Source organism: Bufo gargarizans, chromosome 8, assembly GCF_014858855.1.
Source record: "Bufo gargarizans isolate SCDJY-AF-19 chromosome 8, ASM1485885v1, whole genome shotgun sequence".
In the NCBI taxonomy this organism is placed as follows: Eukaryota; Metazoa; Chordata; class Amphibia; order Anura; family Bufonidae; genus Bufo; species Bufo gargarizans.
The window spans coordinates 35,554,999-35,574,486 of NC_058087.1; the positions used below are offsets into that span (position 1 = coordinate 35,554,999).

The following is a 19,488-nucleotide window of genomic DNA, read 5'->3' on the forward strand; positions in this document are numbered from 1 at the left end:
TTACGCTATTATACGTCTATTATATCCCTTGCACTGATGGAGGATTTGCCTACTTTATGAAAATGTCTTACTTTGTGTCAGAAAAATGGAGTAAAAGAATATAAATATGAAGGGCCCGCTGACTCTACCCCCTCCTCAATATCGCCATGCCCCCTTTACAGGAAAGTGGCGAGGAGTAGGAGAGACAGCACTTGCAACTTTTTTATGCCAGAAAACTGTCCACATAGGCAGGAAGCAGGAGGATGGGCCCCATAGCAGTCACCTCCATGAAAGATACTGGTGTATAAATCATTATTAATATTAGGGGCTATTGGCGTGACCGTATCAGTTTTGCAATCGGCAAACCGCTATCCGCAAAATACAGATGCTGTCCATGTGCATACTGCACTTTTTGCTGGCTCCATTGTAACAATGACTATTGTTGTCTGCAAAGCGGACAAGAATAGGACATGTTCTTTTTTTTTTTTTGTGGAACCACGGAACAGACGTGCGGGTAGCACCCAGTGTGCTGTCCACATTTTTTGTAACCCCCACTGAAATAAATGGGTCTGTGTGCGATCCACAAATAATGTGGATCGGACGGGGAATCGAAAATACGGTCGTGTAAATAGCCTCTAAGTATTTTTCTTAGGGTGCATTCACACGACCGTAAGTGTCTTGCGGTCCGCAAATTGCGGATCCGCAAGACACGGATACCGGACATGTGCGTTCCGCAATTTGCGGAATGCACATGGCCAGCGCTATATAGAGAATGCCTAAACTTGTCCGCTATTGCGGACAAAAATAGGACATGCTCTATCTTTTTTGCAAGGCCACTGAACGGAACAACGGATGCGGACAAAATTGTGGAACGGATGCGGATCTATTTATACGGTTGTGTGAATGCAGCCTTATCCTGTGAGTTTAGCACTAAAACTAAAACTTGTGATCTACTAAAAATATATTTTTTTGCTCTTAAATATGGAAGATCCCTCACTAGACCACCATTAATACAGCCTGGACATGGGTACAATTCCACAGTTGCATAATGTTATAGGAATAAAGGAGACCCTTTTGCACATTGATGCTCCCCATCTTTCTCTGTCATCATTTTACAGTATTATAATAGATCAGAGTATTAATGGACATTGATACTTACATTCCCCATCAGTGCAGGCCTCAATCTGACATTACTAATATCTCACAGGCACATTTCTATCTTACATGACATCACATTTGTCATATCTGTACTATGAGTGAATAATATGCCAGAAAGCTTAATACCTTCCCATAGATGACCACATTTACAGATCCTTTTAAGATGATGTACCAGGACGTCCCCTCTTCTCCTTGATTAAACACTGCAAATAGAAACCACATCAATTACTTGGATGTTTTGCATTTCCATATGTCCTACTGGTGTATATGTAATAAAGGGAGGACCTCCATTAGGGACCCTATTAGTCAGTGAATGCTGCAGCTGCATAGAGTGACTCTCACTCTATTAAGTCTTATGTGGTAACCTATTCAATTGAATGGGTACCATGTAACACTGCATGTTCCCTTCTCTGGCCACCCACAGCTTCAACCCTGGCAATAAGCTGATTGTCAGGTGTTTCTTTTGCCACATACTTCTTACTGAAGAACGCTTCTTGTACTCTCGTTACAGGGTTATTCCGGTAACTTTACGTTATCCCTTATCTAGTGGATAACTAACTGATCAAAGGGATCTGATCAAGTACTTTATAGGACTACCAGAAATAGGCAAGTACAGCCCGCTATCTCGGCAGTCACACAGAGAATGAATAGAGTGGCACGGCACATGCTCCACCGGCCATTTTATCAGGACAGGAGTATAGGACTCCTGTTCTCAGGATCTGTGGGCTTTCCTTCGGTTTGACCGCCACCGATTATTTATCTATCCCCTATCCAGTGGATAGGCAATCTGTTAGTTATTCTCTATCCTGTGGATAGACGATCAGTTAGGCTACTTTCACATCTGAGCTTTTGCTGTCCGGTTTTGAGATCCAGCATGGGATCTCAAAACCACAGCAAAACGCTTCTGTTATAAAAATAAAATCGTCTGCATCTGTTCTGAACTGATCCGGTTGTATTATATTGAAAATGAAGAAACCGGATCTGGCACTAAAACCATTGTAAGTCAATGGGCACCGGATCTGTGTTTTTTTTTTTGTGTGTGTGTCACCATTGACTTACGTGGTTTTTGGCTTCTTCCGTTTCCCACCCGCACACAAAAACTCTGCTTGTAGCGGTTTTGTCTCCGGCTTGAGAACGCAACAAACCATAACGGAATGCATTGTGGTGCACTCCGTTATGGTTTGTTCAGTTTTGTCCCCATTGTCCCTGTTGATCTCAAAACCGGACAGCACAACGCAGAAGTGAAAGTAGCCTTAGTTATCCTCTATCCTGTGGATAGGCAATCGGTTAGTTATCCCCTATTCTGTGGATTGGTGATCAGTGGATAGGAAGTAACTGGAAGTTATCAGAATACCATTTTAAGTTACAGCTTGTTATATCACTTGGTATTATGTTCGATAATTCTTGCTTTTCCTAGGCAGCGGAGACTTGTTGACACTAGGGTAAATAGATATGGTCTTTTTCGTTACATTTTGTGTATTACATCATGTTAAAATACCTAATAATAATAATAGGCTTAGATACTAAATGAATATTTCTATCATAGGTCAGTAACAACATAAATAATGTTTTTTAGTTATTTTTGGTGTAATTTGGTCTCTTTTAATCATAAGACTGTAGCATATTACAGGCCGGAGCATTTTAACACATGTTGGTAGAGTTCTACTTACACACTGTTCCCGCCTTTGGGTGAGATTCGAAGATTAAAAATCCTGCCAGCTCCCGTTTAACCTTCAAGAAAGAACACAAGGGTAATAAATCTTTCAAGCACTGCCACAGAACAGACCACCCATAACTAAAGGAAGGGAACTCTAAAGTCAAAACGAAGGTGACCAACCGTTGTGGAGAGATGAGATAAGGCTTTAATGTGAATAAGTTCTTCAAAAATAATTTCTAGGTCATCTGCCGTCCGCTGGCCAGGCCTGATAATAAGAAACAAAAAATACACAAGCTGTAGAAGAACACACAACACATCTTGGGGGTAGATTTACGAATCGTATCTAATATTTAGACAGCGTAACCTAAGACAAGGAATTCTAAAGGTGCGCCAAATTTATAGCAGTGGCTGATGATTGGTGATACATTTGGTGCATTGTTAGACACTTTTGTCTAACTTTACATCACATGTTGAGTTGGCTTATTGTGTGCCAACATTTTAAGGCAATTTTGGCACACATTGTATGCGTCTCTACTCACTAAGCCAAACCCCTTGTCGAGCGAGGTACAAGAAGCATCTAAAACACGTAATGACTGTGGCATACGGCATTTGTGCCAAATTTACAGCTCAATTTGACATTTTGATTAGTAAATCTGTCTCATGTCATTTATATTCTAAAAATTACAATTCTACGGTCAAGGAACAATAAATTAACCTTAAATGTGCTATTCACAGGAAGGAATTGCAAAAAATGTATTACTACCCTTATTTCCATAAAATTCTAGCTATTCCATGGTGCCAAAGTGGAGCCCTGTACACTACCCTTCCATCCCTCCATTTTTCCTGAACTCTGTCCTCTTCTTTCTCACTTTTCACTGTCCAGGCATTCTTACTACCTGTCTTATGCTGTTCTAAGCTGACCTCCAGTTTATCCTATTACACTTCTTTTTGCCTGTTTGTTTGCCTATAGGACCTCCGTGGAGTTCTGAATTGTGTTGTCTCGCTTCCCCTGAGACCACCTGCTCATATCCCTGGCACCCAAATCGCCCTCATCAGCTCTGGTGATCAAGTATTCAAAAATTAATACAAAATACTGTGCCCAAAAATACTTGCCGACAAGGTCATAGAAGGTCCAGCAACTGGGAAGACCAGAAAACAACAGGACTCAACTGGACTAATCTCAGGGACAGGACTCATCTAAGGTAAATTTGCATATGTATCAAATAGTTTTTTTTTACACAATAAAAGCACACAGAGCTATGGGGACTGGGTATTGAGGATGTGCTAGCGGCCATCTAGCAGCCCATGTCCTCAGCTCTATACACAAAATCCCGGTGACAGGTTCCCTTTAACGCCTAACTGTTCTAGTAGAAGACTGCACGGGCAGCTACCTACCCAGTAGAAACAGAATCACGACTTTCCTTAAGTTGTAAGGGGAAACCAGCTACTACAAGCCTATATATTAGGAGTAGGTTTTACAGGAAAAGTCTCAATGGTTTTGCCTTCACCCAACAATGAAGCCTAAAATATGTGGCTAAAATACACATTTCTTCATTAATCATTTTCTAAAGAAATACACTCTATGAGCATACTACATTCTGTACAATGGGTTCTAGATATTATCCATGCCGTGTACTTATCTATACCTTACATCGAACAACAAAAGCAACATAGACTAGTAAACCAAGATGAGAAGAAACAACGAAATGAGAAATTTACGGTTTTCTGAGAATCATTCTCATGTGTGCATCAGGTCCTGTTTGGGACAATAGAAGAAGGGTATCCTGGAGGTCTTCCTCACTTTCCCTTTTCTCCTCATCTGTCGGCATAGGCAAATCTTCATGTTCATCATCAAGAAACCGATAAAACAGGTATTTATCTTGGAAGTAGTATTCCTGGTCAACTGTGGGGACATAGATTAATAAAATTAAAACAATAAGTAATAGTAGATAGTCTTCTTACTATACTTATTTGACCCAACATGGTGATGCCATGCCATGGCTAGTAGCTAATATTCGCATATCATCTTTATATATACAAACAGACAGCACTCCAAAGTAGAAGGTGAAGTAATTAATGATTTTATTCAGCCGGACATATTTTCAGGCAACGCTTCCACGCTTATGCTCCTCACACCGGGCCTGATGAAGGGCTATATATAGTCCGAAACGTTGCCTGAAATTATGTCCGGCTGAATAAAATCATTAATTACTTCACCTTCAACTTTGGAGTGCTGTCTATTTGTATATATAAAGACGAAGTAGTTCCCGAGGTGGAGTTGGGGACCAACCCAGACGTGCACACTGTAAAAACCAGTGATAGATGAGTGCTGTGATCATTTGAATCTTAACACTATTCGTATATCACAGTATTGCTGGTAAGAACCTGAAATTGCTGAGGATTATATGACAATTTGTTTTCCATATTATACTGAATGGCCAACCTTTAGCATCATACTGCTTTTAGGCACAGCCTCAATTTCTTAATTACCGTATAAGTTTATAGTAGTCAGAAATCTGTTTTTAAGATACAGATCTTCAAAGTTGGTCATTAAAAAAATGAAATGCAGAAATTCTGTCTGAAGCCACCACTACAGGAAGCTTAGGAGTGTGCTACCTATCGTTTATACATAGAACTCCATAATTACAATATTCCGTGCCCCTTTCCTTTCCCCTCGATGGCAGCTTCAGACAGACCGAAATGTATAAATCACTGTATCCAATGTACAGTATATACAGGGGAATTGGAGCGCAGTTTCAGAAAAATGGAGCTCAGACTATTGCAAACATATATTATAAGAAAACATCAGTACAGAATTTTAGACTAATTTTGAATTTGAAAAAAATGTGTTCAGGGGTAGATTTTCACTTTTAAGTAGAGATGGGACGGGGGATTCGTCGAATCCACGAATCCCTCTAATCTTGCTGGATTCGTGGACTCGAATCCCAACGTAATTTACCGGATACGAATCCAACGAATCCCGGTGGGGCCCAGACTGGTGGAGGCGGCGGCAGGGCACAGCAGAAGATTAGCGCTTCGCTGCTGCGGCAGGGGGGGGGAGAGGCGTTTACTTTACCTGTTCCTCTGATAGGCTGCCGGCACAAAGCCCGCAGACTATCAGAGGCCGGTGCAGGCGGCGCGATGACGTCATCGCGCACCCTGAGCCGTACAGTGCGGGACACAGGCCAGAAGAGGCCTGCATCGTAGCGGAGGTAAGTGTTTTTTTTTTTTAATCTGTTACTTGTACATTGGCGAGGGGCAGAGGTGAGAGACACGATGATACATTATGGGGGGGAGATGGCACTATAATACTGGCACATTATGGGGGGAGATGGCACTATAATACTCGCACATTGGGGGGGAGATGGCACTATGATACTGGCACATGGGGGGTGGCACTAATACTGGCACATTGGAGGAGAGATGGCACTATGATACTGGCACATTATGGGGGGAGATGGCACTATGATACTGGCACATTATTGGGGGAGGTGACACTATAATACTGGCACATTACGGGGGGAGATGGCACAATGATACTGGTGCATTGGGGGGAGTTGGCACTATGATACTGGCACATTGGGGGGGGGGAGATGACAATATGATACTGGCACATTGGGGGGGAGATGGCACTATGATACTGGCACATTATGGGGGGAGATAGCAGTATGATACTGGCACATTATGGGGGGAGATAGCACTATGATACTGGCACATTATGGGGGGAGATGGTACTATGATACTGGCACATTAGGGGGGAGATGGCACTATGATACTGGCACATTGGGGGGGAGATGGCACTATGATACCGGCACATGGGGTGGAGGAGAGAGGCACTCCGCACTTGATACTGGCACATGGGGGGGAGGAGAGAGGCACTTGATACTGGCACATGATTAGGGGGGCATCTATGGGGACACTTACTGCACATTATTGGGTGGCACTGTGGGGCCACTTCTTATTGGCACATTATTGGGGGCATCTACTGAGGCCACAAAGAAGGGGTATTTTAGATGGGGGGCTCTGTGTGGTACTAGTATTATCAGGGGTATTATCTGTTTCTGCAGTGTAGTATTGGGGAGCACAGCGGCACAGTATTGGGGGTAGTAGGATGATTTGTCCAGAAGATGTGAGGATGATGGAAAAGTAGTAAACTAATATTTTTTTTATTTTTTTTTTGCTAAACTGCAGAGACGAAAAATGGCTGAAAAATGGTGGTCTGGTCTGAAGGTCTGAAAGGAGAAGATGAGTAAAGAGAACATCTACATCAAAGGAGACGTCACTGGATGTAAGAGGTATGTGGTGCTGTATTACCCTGTATTTCTGTAGTGATAGGAGCAGGGGCGTAACGATCGTGGTCATAGAGGGTGCGACCATGACTGGGGGGTGGAGGCGGAGGTTCAGACAAACTGACGCGGTCTGACTTTGTTTCTTACACCGTTCACACAATTATGTACAGGATTCGTGATTCGATATATTCGAGAACCTTTTTGGATTCGGATTTGAAAAAAGTTGGATTCGTCCCACCGCTACTTTTAAGTTTATTTATAAATCCCAGAAATTTTATTTAAAGGGGTTGTCCCCCCAGCATACATACCCGCTCGCTGCCAACTTCCTGCATGGATAGGGTCACATGCACCACTGCACTCAATGACTGCCCTCATTGGCGACTCAGCAGTGATGGGCTGCTTGGCACACATTATCGTTGAGGCCAGTTAGTGGTTGCAGCGATGAACGTGATCCTGTCCATGTGGAAGTTGACAGACAAGGGCTAGAAGGCCAATGAAGAGAGACCGGATGCCGGAATGGAGTGACGGGAAGAAGGCGAGTATGGATTTCTCCACAAATATTCCAGGCTAGGGTGCAAATAAAAAATAACAAAAAAAAATCCTGGACAACCCCTTTAAAGTTGTTCTTATATGCCACAAGAGAAAGGTCAGACAGGGACTGGAAGTGCAGCAAAAACAGCGAGGAGCCAAAAGGTCTGAACACAAGGAGCAGGTACGTATGCATTTATTCACAGATCCAGCTGGCTGAGGGGGCACAGTGATTAGATCTAAAAAAAAAAAAACAGACAACCCCTTTAAGTTTTGAAGTTAGCAGTTGTACAATTCCTCATAGAGGTCCCTCTATAGCCTAAAAGCCCCCAGAACTGGATGACTATCTGACATGTATGGGGACCTCCTATCTATCCTTCGAAAGATGATGCCAACAAAAAGAAAGATCAAGCATGATATATTTGAATTCTCGATCCTTTGGTTATCAGAGAAGATAATTCCACAACCTAAAGCTTGTAATCATTTACCCACAGCATGGCGTGGATTTTACTGCTGCTACAAATAAAAAAAAGTGTGGATCAAGATCAGCTGATTTACGGGTTTCATGCAATCTTCTAATTTATACATTACTTGAAAACAATCTACACATTTTGAGGTTGTACCATAAATTCTTTTTATTTAAGGTTTTCCTATTTTTTGTACTTTTACAGTCCAATAGTACGCCATCCGGTATATCTGTAGTATAACCAGCAGAGGGCAAAGTGTAGCCGTATAAATGCTGAAGCACTGAAGCGTTGTGAGCAATGTTCCCTCTAAACTGCACGATCAGTAAATAAAATGGTTAAAAGCTAAATCTAATAAATCTCCACCGCTGAAGGGCTTTACTAACAATCTGCTGTTCACTCCAAGCCTACATGTTTTTAGCCTAATGTTTTCACCTTTTAACGCCATGATTGCCAGATTTCACAAGGATGAGATAACGTAGGCTAAATAGCATTTACACGTAGACCCCAAAATGTGCAACGGATGCAGCAGATGATGAGAGCATCAGCAATAGTAACCACAAGGATTCATTAAAAGCTCAGCCAGGAGGTGACAAGAGTCTAACTGATTAGAAAAGAGGAGCTTTGAGTGCTACCATAGGGCTCATTGCAGTAATGAGGCCCAGTTCTGCCACATTTAGTAAAATGATGAAAAGCGAGCCCTGAGACAGAAGCGCATTGTATGCTGCAATACATAGAAGGCTAAGCTTAGATGCTTAAGAGGCTTACTGTGTATCGTGATAAATAATACAAGGGGATATTAAAAAATAACGCTCTAATTTAGCAGTTTGCAAGTGAAAGGGAAATACCTCTTACATTTTCATTTTGACATGTCAGACGTTTAAAACTAGTACATATATGTTCACATATGGGTCACAGCCTCTGCTAAGAGCCTCAATCGCAGATTCCATCGCCTTTGACGGACAAATACGCCTGCATGTGGACATTTCAGCAGAACTTTTGCAAAATTTGAAAAGCCAAAAGGGTCTGCCAGGTCTGGTTTTCCTTGTGTGACTGATCCTGGTTTTTAACAAGATGTGTACTAAAGAGCAACAGGTTCGGCAGCTGCACAGATGACTGCGGCCTATTGTTTACAGAATCGGTGGCGGTCCAGGTGACGCGTCATAGCTTTAGATGGTAATCCCGTTTTAAGCACACTGGTGGCTATACGCTGGCTTCCACCCTTTGGATCAAATTCTTTGTGACGGGAACTCTATCCAATCTAATCACACAAAGGAGCTTACCACGTCAACTTTGCTTACCATTACTTGCTTATTACTGTGTATTGCTTTTACATTTATTATGTTTTATAGCCTAGAGAATAACTCCCAGAGTGCTCTGTGCAGACACTGAACAAGCATGATAGACTAGGAGATTTGAACTCAGGCTTGCAAAGTTCACAGTGCAGCCTTGGATCACAAAACATGATGTCACTAAAGATCATTACTAGATGTGTTATTTTTATTTTTTTTGCAATTTTATTATGACCTTGTATTATTATCTCTTTATACAACATCAGAAAAAGAAATGAACCATGGGGTAGAAGAATTTCTAAAGAAGCAGCACATCCAGGAACCTAGTGCTGTCTCAGTTTATGAGCTACATAAAATGACTAGGCAAAAAGTGTGTTAATTATCTAATCGATGCATAATACTTTGTTAGCTCATCTTTACCGTGGTTAAGGACTCCCTCCTCCAGTACGACCTGCCACATGCCGACTGCTTGTGTCCGGGAGTGAACGCATGAGCTTTGCTGCATAAGCCAGTCCACCAGCTCAGTTCCTACACAGCACTGCCTGTAGGAGACATCCAAAATATTAACATAATAAATATAATATAGAAATACAACAATACAGTATAACAATGCATTGTCTTAGGCTGGGTTCATACCAGCGCTTCAGTTTCTATTGCTCTGCTCCATTACAACTAAAATAATGGAAGCGTCACAGCTGTCAAATAACAGTGACAAACAGCGCCCGACTGACCCAATGGACTATAATGGTATTTGTCAGGCTTCCATTAGAAGACATGACGTATTTTTGATGGAATCTGCACAGAGCCTCTGACACAGATGGGGACATAGACTTACCTAGTTATATAAAGTTCATATGATTGATTTTTTTAAATATTATTTATTGTGTTTCATATTCCAATAATAAAAGAAGAACATGCTAATTAGTTCATCTCAGAAAAAAATCTCTCCCATAGGAGGCTACCCTGTAAGTCAATTTCAAAACTTTAAAACATAACTTGGGTTCTCAGTCAAACCAAGCCACCGATCCATACACAACACCGTTTCAAAGTTCTTGCTTCTCAGTAACAGTAGGGTTTTGGTTGACTGTATAAGAAGCCCGTGGGCAGCTGTCTAATGGTAACTCAGACAATGCCACTTCTGGAAGAAAGCTAATCTGCATACTTTGTTCTCCCAGGAGGCATTGCCTAAAGATTCCTCTGGACCCCACCAAGAGATTCAGTACCTTCTGAAAGCTCTAAGGAGAACTTCATTTCAGGATGGTTAGACTTGAGTTTTATTAACGGTGGGAGAGGCAAAGTTACTTAGTGTTGTGATGAAATCCCAGTACAATTTTTTATTATTCCAAATAGTCATGTGGGACACCAAATAACGAGGGAGTAAGACTAATACAGAATGGAGGCCTCAGCATAGGATACTGAGCAGGACATGATACTTTACTCTAATGAGATCTTTGATTGAGTCTTAGCAGAATTCAATACAACTGAGTAACATCATAATCCAGTTAGGATCTTGGTTATGTTAGGACACTAGATGAAACCTTTTCTTAAAGTTACTTGAGTCTTGAAATAAGCCAATATTTGTATTCATGTTCTTCTGGACAGCCCCTTCTCAAAATGAAGACTCACTAGACATCTGTTACTTGCCACAAGTCCAAAAGCCGAAATAACTAGCAATCAGCTGTTATCTTGGGAGTAAGCAGCCAGGAGAAATGTGGTACTACATGGCGTCTATTCAGGTAAAAGGACACCATGCAATATATAAACGTGCTAACACGAATGTGCTTATATTAACACAAAGTGCCCCAAACAGACCTAACCGGCCAGATAGTACCCAAGTCTTGCGTATTGAAGATTATTGCCCGCTTCCTTGGTGGTATAAGGTAGTGAAGGGGATAATGTCTGCATCCTTGGCAGTCTAGGGCAATGAAGGGATTACAGTCTGTATGCCTGGTGTTAGTGTCAGGATCCCTTGTGAATTAGGGCAGTAAAGAGGTGAATGCCAGTAAACTTGGTGGTCTAGCGTAGTAAAGGGGTTAATGCTGGTATAACTAGTGATCAAGGACAGTGCTGGGGTTGGCGTCAGTATCCACTGTGGTCTAGATCACAAGAAACCATGGCAAAAAGGGTCATCATTTTTAAAAAATCCACACAAGGAAAAATCAACAGGGCACATTTATTGCCGGTCTTAATAAAGCCCCATAACTGGTGGATAATCCACCGACGGTATGAAGAGGCACCGGCCTCTCCATAACTTCGGCGCATCCAGCGCCAGTTCTAAATGTGAGACAGCTTCCTAGACCATTAGTAGAAAATGGTAAAAGAGACGGGCCCACAATTTTAGACGTGGCGTGAGTGAGGAGAAGTCGTAGATAGTTGTGCCATCTGTGCCTGAAATACGCCTAATATAGGAGTATTTCAGTATAATAAATGATCCCCAATGTCTAAAAAATACGCCACGGATTTCACATTGACAAAAATGCATTCCATGTGGATTTTGGCGTGGAATATTTTCCAAAATCCACAATCTGCACATATGTTTAAAGGGATTTTCTAAGAATATTACCTATTAACGGAAAGCCAGTAGCTGCCATCGTCTACTACTTAACTGCTTCCCGCCGATCTGGACTGGAAGGCTCCTCAGAAACTGTGCAAGAATTCTGATGCATTTTGATCAGAAAATTTCCCTCAATGTGTTAACGTTAAACTTTTGAAATTCTGATTCATTATGACTTTATTATGTCATTTTATATGCACTTTTTTTTAATTTTTACTTGATCTGTAATAAAAGAAACCTCAATACTGATGTGTATGAATATGGACCAATTGAGATGTCTCCAAACATCTTATAATAAGAGCCTACAGCATGCATGTATACACTCGCAAGTGAGCAGTGGGTTTAAAGCCAGGGCAAATTTCTGATCATTTAAGATTGAGTAAAATAGCACAGCTGCCAGGAAGCGTTGTTTAAGCAACCATGAAGACAAATGAGAGCTGGCAGGGGGGGAAGCATATTTCAATATTTTATGTCAACGCTAGTTCGGAGAGGGCACAAGTACAAATGATTACTTTTTCGGCAAATGTTTCCTAGGGCCAGCGAGGTAGAACTTATCCCTCGAATAACTGAAACAGAATGCTATTCCATGCTGGAAATAACTAAGGGCTTTCACAAGATGCTGTAAGATCTTTGGAGGGCTGCCATCTTTCATGTGGTTACCCTCCTGGCACTTTCTATGAATTGGTATTTATTATCACGTATTTTTGCATCAAGGTTTAAATGTCCTTTTTGTTGTGCGCCTTTTGTTTACTTAACAGGACGTTTTTTCCCTTGATATTGTAATATCCAAACACAATGGTCTAATAGTTTAAGGCTACTTTCACACTAGCGTTAAAATTCTCCGGTATTGAGATTCGTCAAAGGGTCTCAATACCGGGAAAAATAAAACGCTTTTGTTTTGTCCCTATTCATTGTCAATTCCGTTCCGTTCTCATACCGGAGAGCAAACCGCAGTATGCTGCAGTTTGCTTTCCGTCCTGGGATGCGGAGCAAGACGGATCAGTCATGACCTACACAATCTGACACAATAGAAAACTGATCCGTCCCCCATTGACAGTGGAGTTCATGACGGATCTGTCTTGGCAATGTTAAAGATAATACAACCAGAACCGTTAATAACGGATGCAGATGGTTGTATTATCAATAACGGAAGTGTTTTTGCTGAACCCTGCCGGATCCAGCAAAAACGCTAGTGTGAAAGTAGCCTAACTCCTTTAGAACCCTACCATTTTTCACTTCAAAGGGAACCTGTCATCAACGTTATGCTGACCTCACTGAGGGCGGCATAAATTAGTGACAGAAATGCTGATGTCAGCGGTGTGTCACTCATGAGCTAAAAGTAAGTGGTTGCCGAGAACCAGCATCATAATCATTGCAGCCCAGGCATTGAAAAGAGTCAAATCTACCTGAGAAGAGTCCTGGTTATTCATAATCTCCTGCTCTCCCGCCCATCTGCTGATGATTAGCAGTTCTCTCCTAGAGAGAAAGGGAGAAAACTAGGTAGAAGACGGTCAGCCATCAGCAGGTGGGCAGGAGAGCAGGAAGTCATGAATAACCAGGACTCTTTTCAGGTGGCCGGGACTCTATTCCAGGCCCAGTCTGCAATAATTGTGATGTTGGTTCTCAGCAACCACTTACTTTTAACTTATAAATGACAGACCGCTGAAATCAACTCGCCTGTCTCTACTTCAATGCTGCCGTTAGCATGAGCAGCACAAAGTTGATGACAGGTTCCCTATAAGGACCAGGCCATTTTTTGGAAATTTGACATGTGTCAATTTATGTGGTAATAACTTTGGAACGCTTTTATTTATCCAAGCCATTCTGAGATTGTTTTCTCGTGACACATTGTACTTCAAGATAGTGGTAAATTTCAGTCAATATTTTTCATTTTTATAAAAAAAAAAAATATATATATAAAATTGGAAAAATTTGCAACTTTCCAAATTTCAATTTCTCTGATCTGATTTTAAAACAGATAGTGATAACTCCTAAAATAGTTAATTATATTTCCCATATGTCTACTTCATGTTTGGATCATTTTGTGAATGCCATTTTATTTTTTGGGGACGTTAGAAGGCTTAGAAGTACCAGTTCAGGTCTGAAGTCACTTTCTGAGGCTTACATAATAGAAACCACCCAAAAATTACCCCATTTTGGAAACTACACCCCTCAAGGCATTCAAAACTGATTTTACAAACTTTCTTAACGCTTTAGGTGTTCCACAAAAATTAAAGGAAAATGTAGATGAAATTTCAGAATTTCACTTTTTTGGCAGGTTTTCCATTTTAATCTAATATTTTCCAGTAACAAAGCAAGGGTTAACAGCAAAACAAAACTCAATATTTATTACCTTGATTCTGTAGTTCACAGAAAAACCCCATATGTGATTGGAAACTGCTGTACGGGCACACGGCAGGGCGCAAAAGGAAAGGAGCGCCATGTGGTTTTTGGAGGGCAGATTTCACTGGGATAATTTTAACTTGCCATGTCAAATTTGAAGACCCCTACAGTAGAAACTCCAAAACAGTGAGCCCATTTTGGAAACTACGGGATAGGATGGCAGTTTTGTAGTAGTATTTTAGGGTTTTTTGGTTGCTCTATATTACACTTTTTGTGAGGCAAGGTAACCAAAAAAATAGCTATTTCGGCACCGTTTTTATTTTTTGTTATTTACAATGTTCATCTGACAGGTTAGATCATGTGCTATTTTATAGAGCAGGTTGTTATGGACGCGGCAATACCTAATGTGTAAGCTTTATTTTTATTTATTTAAGTTTTACACAATAAAAGCATTTTTGAAACGAAAAAAATCATGTTTTAGTGTCTATATTCTGAGAGCCATATTTTTTTTTATTTTTTGGGCAATTGTCTTGAGTAGGGTCTCATTTTTTGCGTGTTGAGATGACTGTTTGATTAGTAATATGTTGGGGTGCGTATGACTTTTTGATCGCATGGTATTACACTTTTTGTGATGTAAGATGACAAAAAAATTGCTTTTTTGACACCTTTTTTTTTTTTTAAAGGTGTTCACCTGAGGGGTTAGGTCATGTGATATTTTTATAGAGCTGGTTGTTATTGACACGGCGATACCTAATATGTCTACTTTTTTTTTTTTTTTTTTCCTTTTAACACAATAAAAGCATTTTTGAAACAAAAAAAAGTCATGTTTTAGTGTTTCCATATTCTGAGAGCCATAGTTTTTGTTTTTTGCCCGATTGTTATGGTTAATTTTTTGCGGGATGAGGTGACAGTTTGATTGGTACTATTTTAGGGGGCATATGCCTTTTTGATCGCTTGGTGTTGCACTTTTTGTGATGTAAGGTGACAAAAAAATTATTGTTTTAGCACAGATTTTATTTTTCTAGGGCGTTCAGGTGAGGGACTGGATCATGTAATATTTTTGTAGAGCCGGTCATTACGGACCCCCCAATATGTCTGGTTTTCTTTTTTTTTTTCTATCTTTTTTTTTACCATTTTGTTTTTTACTTGGAACTTTAATTTTTATTATGAAAACCCCTTTTTTTTTTTTTTTTTTTACAAATGTTATATTTTTGTCCCACTGTGGGCTCTCAACTTCTGGGGTCTGATCCCTTCTGCAATGCATTACAATACAACCTGTATTGTAATGCATTGGCTGTCAGCTTTTATGCTGACAGACTGCCTGTGAGACTGGGCTGGATCTCACAGGCTTCCGTAGTAGGCAAGCCCCGACACCTATGAAAGGCATTAGGCTTGTCTGGCGGTCTGACGTCGGGGAGCAAGGAGGAGATTCTGAGGATGCGGGGCGGTGCTGCGCTCCTTCACGCTGGACTCATCTCACGTACAGGACTCATCTCAGGGTAATTTGCATTTGGATCAAATAGTTTTTTTTTTCCACAATAACAGCACACAGAGCTATGGGGACTGGGTATTGCGGATGTGCTAGCGGCGATCTAGCAACCCATGTCCTCAGCTCTATACATCAAATCCCGGTGACAGGTTCCCTTTAACAGCCTTGTGTCCTGTCTTTTTTTGTTATTAATACCCAATATGTCAGAGGTATACACCTTAGTGCTTAAAGACACTTTTTAAAATATATATCTGGATATAGGAGCCTATAATTCATTTGGCTATTCTACTTCATATAGCTTCTTTAGTCTGCACTGTGATCTCTCATGCAGGTTTTATTTGTAATTACAGCGCTGTCTATATGATACACCTGCTGTACTTTAATGGTTTATTGCCAATCAAAGGGGTTATCCAATACTATAAACTGGCCCCCCTCCCCCCATATGCCGGGGCCCTCACAGGGAATATACTTACCCCACACCCATCCTGGTCCCCGCACAGCCGCTGCTGCTTCTCCTCGTGCGCCGATGAAAACATCCGGTGGGGCAAGTGGGGATGCTAGGAAGGCTTGAGCTTGCGCCTTATGGTGTTTACACATAGACTATCCCCATTATAGTTAATTAAAACACTAAGTCTTGAAGCATACCTAACATTTCAATAAACTCAGCACTATTTAATAGTACAGCATGTGTACATGAGGAATAACAGTATTTCTGGACATTAAATCACTTGAATCTGGCATATTTTATTTTAGCAGTTTACCTTAGTGCATAATTAATGTCTACTTTGCAGTTCTCCCAGACATGATGGGTGGAGACTAACTGCCATACACTGCCCACACAGAAAATAGAGGAGAAGCTACTTCCTATCCTTCACTAACTTGCTCAGAAGCAGCCCCAGGATCACGGAGGACATTACAATAAAGTACTGACCTGTATGGTTGTGAATGAAGCACTTGTGCTGGGCTATAACCTTCCTATGTAGCTGTGCAGTATCTCTTTGTCTGTGCCTGTCTTCTCTATCTCACTGTGCTCCTGCTCACTCCTCCCCTCCTCCTCCCCATGGACTTGTATTGACATGTGTAATATGATCATCCTGAGGAGATGGTTCGTCTCCAGACGGATTTAAAGCATTTTTCAAAGTGAAAAGCAATTAGCAAAATGTACTATTAATTTATGTAAAGTTGTGTGAAAGTACAGAGACTCTTTAAAAGATAAGCGTAGATAAACAATAAAAGTAAGGCTCCATTCACACGTCCGCAAATGGGTCCGCAAAATTGCGGAACGGGTGCAGACCCATTCATTCACTATGGGGACAGAAAAGATGCGGACAGCACATAGTGTGCTGTCCGCATCCGCATTTTCATGCCGCGGCACTGAACTTCCGGTCCGCGGCTCTGCAAAAAATAGAACATGTCCTATTCTTGTCCGCAATTGTGGACAAGAATAGGCAGTTCTATGGGGGGAGCCGGCCGGGTGTATTGCGGATCCGCAATTTGCAGATCGGCAATACACTACAGATGTGTGAATGTACTCTAAGGATAACTGCACACAGTACGGATTACGTGTGTTTTTTGCATGCTGATTTTCGTGTCAAATTCAGCAAACTGAATGACATTTGCCAAAACTTATGTACACACTGCAAATTTTTTATGTGTGGAAATTGACCTGCCATGCGGATTTTAAAATCTGCAGCATGTCAACTGTTTGTGCGATTTCGCACCTTATGTATAGTGGTTTTCCTCATAAAGTTCAATGGGTTTGTTAACAAACAGAAAATCTGCAACAAAAATTCCATAAAAAGGCACAAAAAAGTACCAAAACCATAATGCAGATTTATGTGCAGTTTTTTTTTAAATGTGGTTTTAGTGCAGATTTCATGCACATTTAATGCATACAAATATACAATGTGTGCGTGTAGCCTTAGATTACATTATTTCTATCGCACTGAAGCGATCATTTTGTCCACTTACAAACAGTAATTATTCATACAGTCATTTTCAGACTTTTATACCTTTTATCATTCCATTTGTGCTACGTTACACTCCAAACCCACTTGTTGCTCACCTGTATGTTTTCAGATGGTATTTGCGATCTCTGATCATGTGCGGTGCACGACAAAGGATTGCATTGCGTAAACTCTTCCCAGCCCTCAGGATCCGCTCAGAAGGAACCTTAAAAATTTTTTGTACAGAAATAAATAAAAATAAGTTAAACGAAAAGTAATAAAAATACTAAACCTATCCCCTACTGGGGGAAAGACATTCAGAAATGCTCCTCAACTATCTACAGTCACAGATATTGTGCATTTTCACAAATGTTTACGGTAGATATCTGCACAGAATGACAACTGGTCCACCAATACTAAGCAAGGCAAGGAGGATTGGGTTGTATGGAAATCAGGGTGTTGAAAGGAGGTGATCTAGGATAAAATGATCAAATGTAATGTTTTGTGCTACATCTGCATAAAAAGTTCTGTAACTTTCCAAACATTTTACGCATCTTGTATTGGTCTTACATGGCAGACACCCCTGTATTAGCCTCTGAGCTTCTACAGTACACAGCCCACAATACAAACCACCTGAACAAGCAGGAATTACCGGGAGGTGTTAGCTCAGTAGGCAGCAATATTTACAATAAGGCAGCTTTCACACAGTCAGTGTTTGGTCAGGAAAAGTAAGTGTCTGCACAGCTACTTCACTGTTTATGCAGAATATATATATATATATATATATATATATTATAGAGACAGGGGCGGATTTGGCATTTCTAATGCCCTAAGCAAACTTATGTCCGGGGGGCCCTAATCAAAGATGGGAGGCATGCAATACACTCCCCTTCCTTACACCATGATACAAGCCACCAGACGAGACGAAGAAACAACTTACTAATATAGCAACCGCTCTCAGGCCCCTGAGGACTGCGCTGTACATGTGACACTGTGACAGTGACATTGTGTCGTCATGTGCTGTGGCGGCGCAGGGGCCCATGCTGGTAGTTAAAAGGACTGCCGCTGGGAATGGCGATCCCCTGGCTGGCTGTGCTGCCAGGACAGACAGCCAGGAATAGCTATTGCCAGGGATGTTTCCAGGTCTGCCCAAAACTGTATCTGTTTCCTGCTCAGCGGACAGTATCACACATGATAGGATTAGATACAGTAGCTCAGCTGACAGTATCACATATGATAGGATTAGATACAGCAGCTCAGCAGACTATCACTTATGAAAGGCTTAGATACAGCACCTCAGCAGACAGTATCACATATGATAGGATTAGATACAGCAGCTCAGCAGACTCACATATCACATATGAAAGGCTTATATACAGCAGCTCAGCAGACTATCACATATGAAAGGTTTGGATACAGAAGCTATTCTCACACATGATAGGCTTAGATATAGCAACTCAGCAGACAGTATTACATATGATGGGATTAGATACAGCAGCTCAGCTGACAGTATCACATATGATAGGATTAGATACAGCAGCTCAGCAGACTCACATATCACATATGAAAGGCTTATATACAGCAGCTCAGCAGACTATCACATATGAAAGGTTTGGATACAGAAGCTCAGCAGACTATCACATATGAAAGGCTTATATACAGCAGCTCAGCAGACTATCACATATGAAAGGTTTGGATACAGAAGCTATTCTCACACATGATAGGCTTAGATATAGCAACTCAGCAGACAGTATTACATATGATAGGATTAGATACAGTAGCTCAGCAA

General features: G+C 41.1%; 1 protein-coding gene across 1 annotated transcript in view; it reads right to left on the minus strand.

Moving 5' to 3' along the window:
* RAPGEF4 (Rap guanine nucleotide exchange factor 4) overlaps nt 1–19,488 on the minus strand; it is a 198,720-nt gene that overhangs the window by 80,192 nt on the left and 99,040 nt on the right. Inside the window, exons 5-10 of the mRNA XM_044303173.1 lie at nt 17,819–17,925; nt 9,788–9,909; nt 4,514–4,697; nt 2,975–3,059; nt 2,808–2,868; nt 1,264–1,340 (exon numbers count right to left, since the gene is read on the minus strand). Coding sequence (XP_044159108.1) covers nt 1,264–1,340; nt 2,808–2,868; nt 2,975–3,059; nt 4,514–4,697; nt 9,788–9,909; nt 17,819–17,925 — 636 coding nt within the window. The remainder of the gene's footprint in view (nt 1–1,263; nt 1,341–2,807; nt 2,869–2,974; nt 3,060–4,513; nt 4,698–9,787; nt 9,910–17,818; nt 17,926–19,488) is intronic.